We start from the raw sequence: 12,763 nt of genomic DNA, 5'->3' as shown, positions 1-12,763 counted from the left end.
GAAAAGCAAAACATCCGACCAATGTCTTCCGCGAGGTGGACTACCTGGTGCCCCGCAGAGCCCTCTTCTCAGCAGTAGTCCACCTTTGCCGCCACCTTCCCGTGGCTGCTCCCGGCCCAGAAGCTCCCACTGGACCGCTCCAGGAACTGGAAGCAGTGGCTGGGGATCCTGGAGGTGGGGACCCTGGAGGTGGGGACCCTGGAGGTAGGGACCAGCGTGCTCCAACCGTGGAGCGGTTGGAGAGGTGCAGGGGGGAGGGGTCCCCTCGGAAGGGATGAGCAGGTGCGGGGTGTCGGCGGGCAGCCCGGGGATGTCCCCAGGTCTGGCTAAGCAAGTGTTCCGTCTCGCCCCAGCCCAGGCTGCGCGTCTCAAGAACACTCCCAACCACACCTGCCCCACGACTGCGCGTCCCTCCCCGACCCCTGTGGTCCCGGTCCCCGGGGCTGGGCCGGCCGCGGTGGGAGCGCAGGGGGCGGCGGGAGGCCGGCGGGGCTGGGGGGCGGGGCCAAGCGGAAAGGTCCGGCCGTCGCAGCGCCGCCCTGCGCGAGGAGACCCAGCCGCGGCGGAGGGATACGGCGCGCCACATATATATACAGCAGCGCGCAGGATCGCGCTCCGGCAGTGGTGCTGGGAGTCTCGTGGACGCGGCGCCGTTACTCGCACTCGGGCGGCGGCGGCGGCGGCGGCGGCGGCGCAGGCAGCGACGGAGCCAGTACTTCTCGCAGCGCTCACTTCGCCTTAGCAGCAGCAGCAGCAGCAGCAGCACAGGCACCTCTGCCGTCACAGCTACTGCGCTGGTGCAGCTACTCTTCGCTCCCTCTGCTCTTCCTCCCTTCACTGCACTATGGTAGGTCGGGAGCGGCAAACGTCCGCGTAGCAACTGCCTAAGATTAGCAGATTTTTAGTTAAGTCTTCCCCCCCACCCTTTTTTTTTCCGGTTGTGGTTTTTCTCTCTTTGCCTGGTGTTACGCAGCAGATGAGGATGAAAAGGTGCATTTCGGATATGCATCTCAGTTTTCTCTGCCAGGGATCCTTTAATTTCGGACCCCTTGGAACTTGGCCTTGGGCTGTCCGCCGGTTTGTGCTGTGGCCACAGCTGCACCGGGGCCTTCCGCATCCACTCCCTCCCTCAGCCCCGCACCCACTGCACCCAGCGCGCCGCACCCGGGCTGCCTGCAGCGCTGCGCCTCAGCCTGGGCCCCGGGGGGCGGGGGAGCCGGGCGGGGCCGGGCACTGACGCCCCCCCTCGTTTTGGCCGAGGCTTGAAGGTGGCGGGTCCGGCGGGCAGCGGAGAATGAATGGACCCAAGCGAACCCGTGGCGCATATTCCTTCGGCCGCGGGGTCTAAGGTGCAGTCAGCTGCCGACTCCCCAGTCGACCCTGTTGGGCGCTCTCCTACGGCCACTGTCCCCTCCTTCCTCCAGGGGGGCGCGGCGCGGGTGTGGGCTGGGAAGGAAGGAGCCGGGGAAGGGTGGGGTGGGGGCAGGAAGGCGAGGGGTGGGGGGCGGAGAGGGCGGAAGCGTCGGGCCGGCCGCCCTGCGCCCGGGCGGGGCCCTGCGGTGTGGCTCGGGCGCGTGTCTCCTTGTTCCGCACCCCTGCGGCCCCCCACCCCGCGCAGTGGCAGAGGCGTGCGAGCGCCTGGTTTCACCAGGAGGCCCCCTCCCGCGGGAGGCGCTCGGTCGCACTAATTGGGGCGGAGGGGCGGGGGAGGAGGGAGCTGGCGCGCGACTCGTTTCCATTAGAGACGCAAAGTTTCTGCTCCGCCAGGAGGCGGCGGCGGCGCGGAGGGCTCGCCGCCTGGGGGAACAGAATCGGGTGGGAAGGTGCGGGGCTGCTGTGGCCGAGAAGTGGGGATCGCCCTGGCTGAAGAGGGGTGGCACCCCGCCTTGGGGTCTTCTCGCCCCTCCTGCTCTTGGGAGCGCGCCTCTGTCCCACCGCTGGCCTCAGTCCGCAGAGAGATGCCCTCCACGTTTCTGCTTTCTCTGCAGCCTCTAGATTGCCAGGTGCAACTGTGCGCCTCGCTGGGTGCGTTTTTCCACTGCCCCTTTCCTCCCTCAGCGGGCAGGGCTGACATCATCGGCAGCGTTTTCTGGTTTGGTGGCGTGGTGGTTCCCGACAGGGTTCTGGAACGCCTTTGCCCCAAGGCTAACAGAATTTGGGGGAAGTGGATTTCGATGTCTGGAAGATGGATACTCTTGAGTTTTGCGGGGAAGTGGGAATGTACTCCCCAGTAAGGTGACAGTTTCTTCATGCTTCCTGTTGTATTATATGTTGCCCGGAGTTACGTAAAGCATCCAGCCTCCTTCATTTGATTTAAGTAAAAGTAATTTTCAGTGATTGGGGTAACAGACGGAAAATGTACTTATAAGTTGTAAAAAACAAACAACAACAAAAAAACAAGTCTTCCCCCACGCCTGTCAATATATTGGAACACCTTTCTTCCTGTGAAAGTTTTTACTTTAACACCATCTGCTTTCTATTAGTTCCTATTTTGTAACTAGCTTCGTTAGGCATCCTTCATGAAAATTAAAATATATATTAGTTTTCCTTGTTTTTGAATTCCCCCTATTGTGAGCACAGATTCGGTGTTGCAGAGACCACATAATGCAAGTGAGAATTAACTTCGTGGTCATTATCACATTGAATAAAGTGTTTATTATGAGCAACTTATGGCATTCTTAGGGTAAATACAGGAAATTTAATAGTTTACTGCTTTTCATCAAAAAAGGGGTGGGGGGTATAGTCTTATAATTTGTAGTGTTCTGTGTTTTTGCAGTCTTGTAACACGACTCTTTCCCCTGGCTTCTGAATTGTAGGCTAATTTGACTGAAGGCATTAGCCTTTGTAAATGGTAGGCTTTTTAACAAATAAATGCCTAATTTAAATGAATGGAAAGCATTTATTACATGGGAATGAAGCTAAGTGGGGTAAGCCATTGATGTATATTTATATTTCTACTTAATTGTTTCTCATAAAAGGGCATAAAAGCCTGTTAATCCAACCCAATGCTATTATGTAACACCAGTTTGGAGATTTTGAGAGCCCAAAGCAATGCGCGAAGTGCGCTAAAAGTCGGCCCCTGGACAAGATCCTGATCCTGGGCTGCGGTGGCCGCAGCATTGGGTTGTATCGGTTGGATAGGAGCAGAAGCTGCAGTGTCCATGGCGCAGTAGGTGGCGCTCTTCTTTCTCAGCCTGCTGCAGCAGCAGCTACTGGCGCGGTTGGGCTTTTTGCCACTAGAGGTGCCATTTTTCATGTTATGAACTGACCCTACCTAGCCCAGACCTCAGAGCAAGCTGCAATCTGTAGGCCAGAAGAGAAACCTGAAGGGAGCGGATGTTGTCGCTTCGTTGCCATTCTTTGTTAAACTAACATAAGTGGTTTCCTCTATTCTAATCGCCTTCATTAAATGATAGTGCTAATGATATCAAATGATTTTAAGATTGATTTTTGAAAGATTATAATATTAAAATTTTTGATGTCAGCTAAATTCATTTAATTATAACCTTTTCTTTCTCCATGTAGGCTGACCAGCTGACTGAAGAACAGATTGCTGGTAAGTTGATGACTCCGGGGAGTCCCTAGAAAGGCTGGAACTAGGTTCTGACTCAGTTTTGGTGACTCTTCTGTCCCTTTCTCCCTACAGTCTGAGCAGTTTTCGAAGAATTTAAATCAAAAGAGTAAGGAAAAAAATATTTAGGCCAGGTGTTATTCCTGGCCAGTCTTTTAGTGATTGAAGGGAAGGAAGTGGAACTGGGAATGCCCACTGGTTACACCCCAGGCTGTCTGTGCTTTGCCATGCAGCACCAAGCTTGCTCTTCCAGAGTTGGATTTACAGTTCTATGCCAAAGGTCTTTTAGCTTTTGCTTGGTATCCTAAAATAAATGGGAATGGGTAGAAATGAGAGTTGGAATCAATATGTTAATTGGGAAGTGAGTTACATTAGTTTGGATTTTAGTCTTTTTTCTATTTTTATTGAGACATTATAATTATACATCAGTGGGATTCGTTGTTGCATATTCATACATGCATGTAACAGTTTGGTCTATTTCCTTGTGTGGAACCTTCCCTTTCCCCTCCTCCTGGCCCCTTTCCTTCATTGATTTTCCATTTTCACTAGGTGGTCCTCCTTTTTCAATTTTAGCTCTTTAATATTCCATGGAGCACTTGTTTTGAGATTGCTTCTTTTCGGGAAACCAGGAATGCTCTGAAACACTCTGAACGCACTGTAGAGAGAATATGGGAATGGACATTTCTAGTAGCTTTCATGTCACTATGAAGCGAGAGGTTCTTATGACTATAGAAATTTAACATAAAGGGATTTTAAGAGAATATGTGGACCAATCGTCTTATGCCGGATGCAGTTAGGACTAATTTTAGGCTTGTTCAAGCTTAACTTTCTTTAAAAATATGAGGTTATTGTGGTTTTATGGTATTGGTTACCAGGAGCAGTATTTGTTTTATAGGCTGCTCTGACGGCTAGACCAACATGACTGTCGTGGTCTTTATTTTAGAAGATGAAGACCAGGTGGTTTCTGATAACTTGCACAACTTGGATGACTTGCTTTGGCAAGCCCCCAGAAAGTGTGTGTTATGACTAGATTGGGTAAAGGCATTCATTCTAAAAGGTAAATTTTTGTTTTCAGAATTCAAGGAAGCTTTCTCCTTATTTGATAAAGATGGCGATGGCACCATCACAACAAAAGAACTTGGAACCGTCATGAGGTCACTGGGTCAAAACCCAACAGAAGCCGAATTGCAGGATATGATCAACGAAGTAGATGCTGATGGTAAGGGTTTTAGACCTGTGAATAAGTGACAGTCTAGTGTAATTCAAGTTCAGACACCTTATAAGATTGTCTTTTAGGTCCCAGAGCAAAGCAGATGAGCAGAGTTTGTTTCTGTGGTTGACTTTATAGCCATTGACATTAAATAGAAGATTATGGGCCTGCCATTGACCCTGCTCACTGTCTAGAACGTTGCCTGGATAAGATAGCTGCATTGTTCCCTTTCTGCTTGCTGTGACCTATAGCTCAAATCTTACCAACTGTCCCACTAGTCTGCAATGAGCTCTATGGGGGGAGTAAAAATAAATAGCCATAGAATATGCTCTTAAAAAATCCCTAAGAAGAGGAGAATCCCTCAAGCGCAGCAGGTGAAGATCACTCTTAGAAATCAACATTACAGCTTAAGACAGTGTAAGTGGTGGGTGTTTGCTAAGGAGCACCACAGGAGGCTGGGGGAAGGGTGTCTGATGACTGTAGGGATAGTTGTGCAGAACCAAGAGAAGGGGAAGTTGCACAAGGTGTACCCCAAGAAGGAAGCGGCAGTCAACCCTGTAGCAGTTCATCCTCATTCCCCCCGCCACTCCTCCAGGGCACAGCAGCTTTCATGGCTTACTTCCATCAGTAAACAGACACACCTCACAACCTGTGAATTTTTGCAAATCATATAAACTCACTAATGTGCCACATAAGATTGTAGAACACAATATATTTTTAAAAGATGAGCTAAGAATAAACAGTTTGGATCTAGACTTTACTTTCTAGGTAATTGACCTGATAGTAGCCATTTAGAAAAATATGGTACTGTAAGGGGATGTAATAGAATTATACTTGTCAAAAACATTTAGAAGCAGAGTTTTTAGTTAAGCTCTTTGACAAGGATTTCTGGGACCATTAGAGTTACTTTCAAAGACTGTTTTAGAAAAGTGAACTTTCCATAGTTAGGTCTAGTTTTTTTTTTTTTTTTTTTTTTTTTTTTGGTACAGGAGATTGAACTCAGAGGCACTCAACCACTGAGCCACATCCCCAGCCCTATTTTGTATTTTATTTAGAGAAAGGGTCTCACTGACAAGGAACCTTGCCATTGCTGAGGCTGGCTTTGAACTTGCGATCCTCCTGACACAGCCTCCTGAGCCACTGGGATTACAGGCGTGCGCCACCATGCCCCACTAGGTCTAGTTTTATGGCTAAGGTGATTAGACATCTAGGAACATGAGTGGCTCCCTCCAGTTTTGTGTGAACTCTGGGAAACTAGGGGATGGAAGGAGGTATATTTGGCTCTCAAACTATATGGGGGAAGTTGCATCAAGCTACTGAATTGTGTATTTGCTCTGAGTAAATATGGTGGTACCTAAACATCTTTGCATGATTGTGAGATAGCACTTCATTTTGTCTTGCATGAATATCAGTTTTGCTGTAAAATTTTAGAGGCCTAAAAGACTTTAAGAAATTTCTGAATTTTTGAAAAATTAGTTAATTTTTTTGTAGATCTGGTATGAAACCCAGGGCCTTGTGCAAGTGAACTATATCCTCAGTGCCGGAATTACTCTGTTTTAGAGGTACTGGTGAAAACGAGTAACTTAACCTGATGATTTTTTTCTAATTTTATTTTCATTTAATTCAAGTAACAATGGAGGCTTGTTTTGGGGGTATCCATTTGTTAGTTTTAGGGGAATTATTTGGAATACTGCCCATAAAGTGAATGCTTGTGACAGTGTCCTAATATTAATAGTCTGAGCTGGAAATGCTTCTGATCATTTCCCTTAGTGTGAAGTAGAGAGTCACTTTGGGGCTAATGATGTAGCTTAGTGGTGGAGTGCATGCTAGCATCTGAGGAGCCCTGGATTCAGTCCCTTGCACCAAAAGAAAAAAAAGACTTGGGAGAAAAATGATTAGGTGACTCATAGTGTGGCTGAAAAATGCTCCTGGAGAAGACTATGGCCTGTGCATAACAATTTTTCCCACTCTTATTCTCCTTTTGTCCCTAAAGCAGTTCATATATCACTGGCTTCAGTAGCTAAGGTATGAGTTAAGCCTGAGTGATCTCCTTAGTTCAGGGTGGGCAGTCGAGAGTGCTTGTTTCAAAAGTGGGAAGATTGTTCCTGCGATGTGCTGCTTTCCCCTTGAACTGTCCAGCTAACTTCTGTGGTCACAAATGCCAGGCATATGGTTTCCTTTGTATCTTTCAGTGCTGCCCTGGGCACCGATGATTAATTTGAATCATGTGAAATTTGCCCTGTGAAGTATTTGAACATTTTAGACCTATAAAAGATTGATCCTAATAAAATAGTCACTTTGTTACAGCAAGTGCTTGCCATTCCATATAATGGCACCAAAATTATTACTGCAGAGCTGGGTTAAGCAGTGCTTATCTTACATGAGCTTTTTGTTTCTTATTTTGAGGTAATGGCACCATTGACTTCCCAGAATTTTTGACTATGATGGCTAGAAAAATGAAAGATACCGATAGTGAAGAAGAAATCCGCGAGGCATTCCGAGTCTTTGACAAGGTAATTCTGCATCTGTGTTGCAGGCGCTCTGACTTTTTTGGCCATCACATCTGATGGCTGCAGCGGTCAGTCAGTGAGACACAGCCTCACTGCCTGAGCCTCTGGTCTTGCTTCCAGGTATCCTGATTTCTTTAGTAATCTTGCTGGTTGAGGGGAGGGAGGCATAATAGAGAGGGTCTTTAAACCACCTCTGATTATTACTTTCAGTACTTGTTAATGGAAAAAAATCCCAAAATTCGCCGTGGTGTTAGTTGGCCTGTGGTTAGTAGGTAGAGGTGGGAGCTGGAGATGGGAGCAGTGTTGATGTCAGCAAAATTGGCAGTAACTTGAGAGGGGCATAATTAAGTTAAAGACCTACTTGCTCACCAAACCACCATCCATAATAATGCTGAATATTCCCAGGATGGAAATGGTTACATCAGTGCAGCAGAACTACGTCACGTCATGACAAACTTAGGAGAAAAACTAACAGATGAAGAAGTAGATGAAATGATCAGAGAAGCAGATATTGATGGAGACGGACAAGTCAACTATGAAGGTAAAGCCCTAAAAACTGCTTTGGCTTAGTCTTCAGTAGTCTTCTTTTGGATCTGAAAACAAATCAGCTGTTTCTCTAGACATCTACTGATTTTGTTGTACGCAGAGTAGAGATGTTTTTACTAAAGCTGCTTTTGAAGATAACCAAAAGTTATGATTATTTGTCTTTTCAGAATTCGTACAGATGATGACTGCAAAATGAAGACCTACTTTCAACTACTTTTTCCCCCCTCTAGAAGAATCAAATTGAATCTTTTACTTACCTCTTGCAAAAAAAAAAAGAAAAAAAAGAAAAGAAAAAAGTTCATTTATTCATTCTGTTTCTATATAGCAAAACTGAATGTCAAAAGTACCTTCTGTCCACACACACAAAATCTGCATGTATTGGTTGGTGGTCCTGTCCCCTAAAGATCAAGCTCCACACCAGTTTTACAATATAAATACTGTACTACCTTAATGATAAGGAAGCACTTAGTGGACTCCTTAAAGTTCCATTTGCTAATGATTAATACACTGTTTGGGCTGGCCAGTTTTTCATGCATGCAGCTTGATGATTGAGCACAGTCAGGCATTTGTATTAAAATCAAAAAATGAAAAAACAAATTCAAGACTATCAGATGGGTCCTAGTGCAGTTTGTTAGCATAAATTGTCATAGCTGGTTTACCGAAAACACATTTAAAATTGGTTTACCTCAGGATGATGTGCAGAAAATGGGTGAAGGTTAAACTGCTGAGACGGTAGCCCCAGTAGTCAGATGGTCCTCTTGTACTTCATGTGCTCTGACCCATGGTGACAATGACACCCTGGTGGTATGCCTGCATATGTTGGTTTAGCATTGTCTGCATTGTGTTAGAGTGAAATGGGTGTCAGGCTGTCACCTCTCACACAATTTTTAATAAGAATTCTTTATCAAGGGAGCATCTTTGGACTCTCTGTTTTTAAAACCTTCTGAACCATGACTTGGAGCCGGCAGGGTAGGCTGTGGCTGTGGACTTCAGCACAACCATCAACGTTGCTGTTCAAGAAATTACAATTTACGTCCATTCCAAGTTGTAAATGCTAGTCTTTTTTTTTTTTTTTTTCCAATAAAAGACCATTAACTTAAAGTGGTGTTAAATGCTTTGTAAAGCTGAGATCTAAAGGGGGATGAGGCAGTTGAAGGGGAGACCAATGTACATTAAATACCCACAGCCCAGTGTTGGGTTTTCCCTCCCTCCAAGATTCCAGCACCACCTCCGAGCCCAAGACCTTGCCTAAACATGGGCAGCTGCCACCGATGGCTTTTATCATCCGTGAGGATGTGTAAGTCTAGTTGCATTTTTCTCTGGGGGGAGGGGGGAGGCAAATCATGGTAACTTAATGACCTATTCAGGCTATGGAGCTCTTAAGGAAGGAAAAAACCACTTTCTCAAGCATGTATTTAGGGGTTCTTCTCAATTGTGCTGCTGATTACCTGTTTTATGTAACTACTTGAGACCATCTGTGCAAGAGACATGGTTTAGTGTGTCTGTAATTCAATCTTCGCTGTGTGTGGTAGAAGCAGTAGTCCTTTTCTAAGCCAGTCTCTTCATGCCTAAAAGACACTACCAGTCACCTTTGATTCCGTTTTTAATTTATGATTCTATTTAACATCCCCCTTTTACTTTTTTTCTTTAAGTTGACTTGGCTTTGCCCCACCCCCCCTTCCCCACCCCCTCCAGGTAGAACTAATGCTAAGCCTCTGGCTTGAAAGTAAAACTCCAGCCCAGAGTGAATTTCATGTCTAATTATAAACCTGTAACCAAAACTCAAGACATGCTGATACCGGTTTTGTAATGGAATTGGTCCATTTTAAAAAGCCCCCTTAAAAGCATATTGCCTTTAATGCAGTGCTCTGGAAATGCAGGCTGGGTTTGTATTTTTCAGGGTGTTCACTGGTTGTGTCTTAGCAGGGGGATGGGTTCTTGAGTGGAGGCATGGGTGGTTTTAATTTGCCAGGGGATGGTGGCAGGCTGCTAGCAAGGCAGTGTGAGGAGCTCTTGGCAGCCAAATGGGTGCGTTCAGGGCTGATTTAGAGCCCCTTGGCTTCTCCTTCCTCTCCTACTCCCTGTCTTTCTGGCATTTTGTAGCTTGTTAGTTTTCTGCCAGAGGGGTGGGTCAGAGCAGTGGAGAGGACACATTGCCTGTGGCCTCTGCTGTGAGTCCTTGGACGGGTAGTTGGCCGTGAACTAAGGGCTGGCTTTCTTAATTCCCTGAGTCTGCGGGAACACCCGAGTACCTGGGGTTCCTCTTCTGTTGAGTGACTGAGGGCTTCTGCTTTGAACAAGTGAATGACATGGATGTTTCTGGTAGGGAGGTCAAATGGCCCAGTTGCTGACCCAGTCTCAGGCCTTTGGTCATGACTGGTAGTTTCAAAGTGGGGTGGGGATGGCAAATCGTTTTTAAAAACTTAACCTCTCTCACCCTTTTACTGAGTCTTTCTAGAAGTGGGTGGACTCTATTTTCATAGTCCTGCAGCCTATCCTAAAAGACTACTTTTGAAACAGGATTCTTGGGGGGCCAGGATCCTGTATGGGAACCAGAAGCTCACCCTCCCTCCCCAGGGAATAACTTTGGGGCCTGGAACAGAGGTGAGGCAGAGTCTACTGTAGCCTTCGCCCCTGGCGTCTGGGGACAGGACCAGCCCAGGGGTGGGTGTCGGCAGTCTGCTTGAGTTTGAGGAAAGAGCCTGGTGTCATGGCAGTACCCTTGAAGTTGGGTAGCACCTTCCTGTAAACTCGCCCCTACTTCTAACTACTCTATAAATATATACATATATTTATATATATAAAATGACTAGTTTAACTGGCATCCTGCTTCAGCCTGAGACTTGCCATAAGAAACTGCTGAGTACTTGGCAAAGCCTTTCATAGTTTCGTTCTCCATCTGTTTGGGGTAGGTGTTGAGCAAGGCAAGTGGGTCTCAATACTTCAGAGGGTCTTTGATGCACTGTTGCCAGGGAAGGCTTTTTCTGATTTTTTGACAAATTTTTGCACACTTTAATTGGTGTCTTTTGGCAACTTAAAACACATTGAAGATGAGCTATTGTACATATTTTTATATTCTCTTTATAAATGCATGTCAGACTGTACTTGTACCAATATTGGAATGAATGGCTGTCCAGTAGGCCTAGTGCTGCTGTCACATCAGAGGAATAGCATATATATTAGCCCCTCAGCATCCTGGAAACCTCTTCCTGAACAAAGAATGTAAATTTGGTCAAGTCTACTCTTCAATTATTTTAACCATTTGAATTATTTATTGTATATCCTAAATATATTTATCCTTTTGAGAGTGACTAGATTTCCACTGATGTGTCTTAATCTGTCCCTTCAGATGGCAGTTAATGGTTTTCCTTTTTAATCCCTTGAAGTTGTCCTGTAGGAGACAGAAACTGTCTGTCCCTTGGAGTAGAAGGTAGTGGCATGGGTAGAGTGTGTTCTTTCTCCAAATCTATTATGATGTTCATTAAACACTTCTGTAGCAAAGATGGCGGTGGTTCTTTTGTTACTGAAGTTGCCCTTCACCATGGCTATTTGGAAAGGAGATGTACTTGAACGTTTCTGTAAATCTCAAACTGTTTGGAGATTCAACCACCTCTCGGATGGGGGACCAACTCTATGGAAATTGTAAATAAGTTTTATTTATAAACCTGGCACTGTATTCAATAAACATTTCTGCAGCCTTTCATCTCTAACTGCGAACTGTGTAGGTTTTTAGCTTGAACAGCTTTCAATCCCTTTTGCTCTATGAAGAAGGGGAACCTGCCTTCAGAGGGAAGTCCGCCTGGGCTCCATTGTAGCCCTGAGGGTGAGAGGCCAGAAGTGCCATGGGTCCATCCCGTGGCAGCCTTACTCTAGCATGAAGTACTTTGGGTGTTGATAGCTGACATTTTAACCCTGTCTCTTGGCCCGTTAGTACATCCATGCTTCCTTTATGTAAAAAAAAAAATTCATACCACAGATTAATTTCTCTTTGACCTTAACATCAATCCAATTTCCTGGGAATTGTTGTTTTAGTACTAGGGATTGAACCCAGGGTGCTTAGCCACTGAGCTACATCCCCAGCCCTTTTTATTTTTTTTTACCTTGAGACAAGGTCTTGCTAAGTTGTGGAGGATGGCTTTGAACTTGTGATCCTCCTGCCTCAGTCTCCCAAATTGCTGGGATTACAGGCCTGTGCCACTGCACCTGGCAAGAAATACATTTTTCATATGGGGACTTTAAATGACAGAAGCACCTCCACTGGCCTCCAGAGGAGACAGCCGAGGAAAGTGGGAAGGGCATGCAGTTTCCAGTGGTGTGGAAACCTCCCAGCTCCATCCCCAACTCTCATTCCTAGACCTCTGTTTCCAGAAGAATCTTTTCTACCCTGGTTCTCACAGGATAAGCCTTGCTTTAGCCAGAAGGCTTGAGGCCCATCTCCAGGGAGCATTTAAACAGCCCCTCCTGTATGCAGGAGCTGGGATTCCACCCTAGGAACAAAGCCCTCTCTCCTCCAAGACTTGGAGCCTGGCTTCAAGTCTGAGTTCTGTCCCTCTGTGACCTTGGGCAGTTTCCTTACCATCTCTGGGTCTCTGTTTCCTGATGGTTAAAATAAGACCGCTGGACTGGTACCTTCTGCCTGTGGCTTTCCAGGATTCTGACCCACCTGGTTTGGCTCCTCTTGGTGTTTGATGAAAATTGCAACCTAAAGTGGGAGAGAAATCGCATAGGAGTCCTGAGTCCTTCGAGCTGACAAGTGGGACTTTAAAATTCTGAGCACCTCCGTATTGGGGGTGGACTGGAGGCTACATTTGCTATCAAGGCAGTGATGTAATAGTGGTACCTGGGTCAGAAAAACTGATAATTAAGTGACCCAGTCGTCCAGAACGGGATTAAGAAGTTACCACTGGGCCAGTCAGGGATTCGGTC

General features: G+C 46.4%; 1 protein-coding gene across 1 annotated transcript; it reads left to right on the top strand.

Annotated features, from left to right (window-relative positions):
- The first annotated feature begins 622 nt into the window (after positions 1 to 622).
- Positions 623 to 11,547, top strand: Calm1 (calmodulin 1). The gene is made up of 6 exons (XM_026394204.2): positions 623 to 847; positions 3,526 to 3,556; positions 4,647 to 4,790; positions 7,188 to 7,294; positions 7,697 to 7,832; positions 8,005 to 11,547. Exons 1-6 carry the CDS (start codon positions 845 to 847, stop codon positions 8,031 to 8,033), a joined length of 450 nt encoding a protein of 149 aa, XP_026249989.1. The 5' UTR covers positions 623 to 844; the 3' UTR covers positions 8,034 to 11,547.
- Positions 11,548 to 12,763: the final 1,216 nt, after the last annotated feature.

This window comes from Urocitellus parryii, chromosome 6, assembly GCF_045843805.1.
Source record: "Urocitellus parryii isolate mUroPar1 chromosome 6, mUroPar1.hap1, whole genome shotgun sequence".
NCBI lineage: Eukaryota > Metazoa > Chordata > Mammalia > Rodentia > Sciuridae > Urocitellus > Urocitellus parryii.
This window is presented reverse-complemented; position numbering and strand designations above follow the sequence as displayed.

Bases quoted from the DNA above. Each gene is read 5' to 3' on its own strand.
- Calm1 (XM_026394204.2), top strand. The intron at 4,791-7,187 runs GTAAGGGTTTTA...TCTTATTTTGAG, and splicing joins CAACGAAGTAGATGCTGATG to GTAATGGCACCATTGACTTC. The intron at 7,833-8,004 runs GTAAAGCCCTAA...TTGTCTTTTCAG, and splicing joins CGGACAAGTCAACTATGAAG to AATTCGTACAGATGATGACT.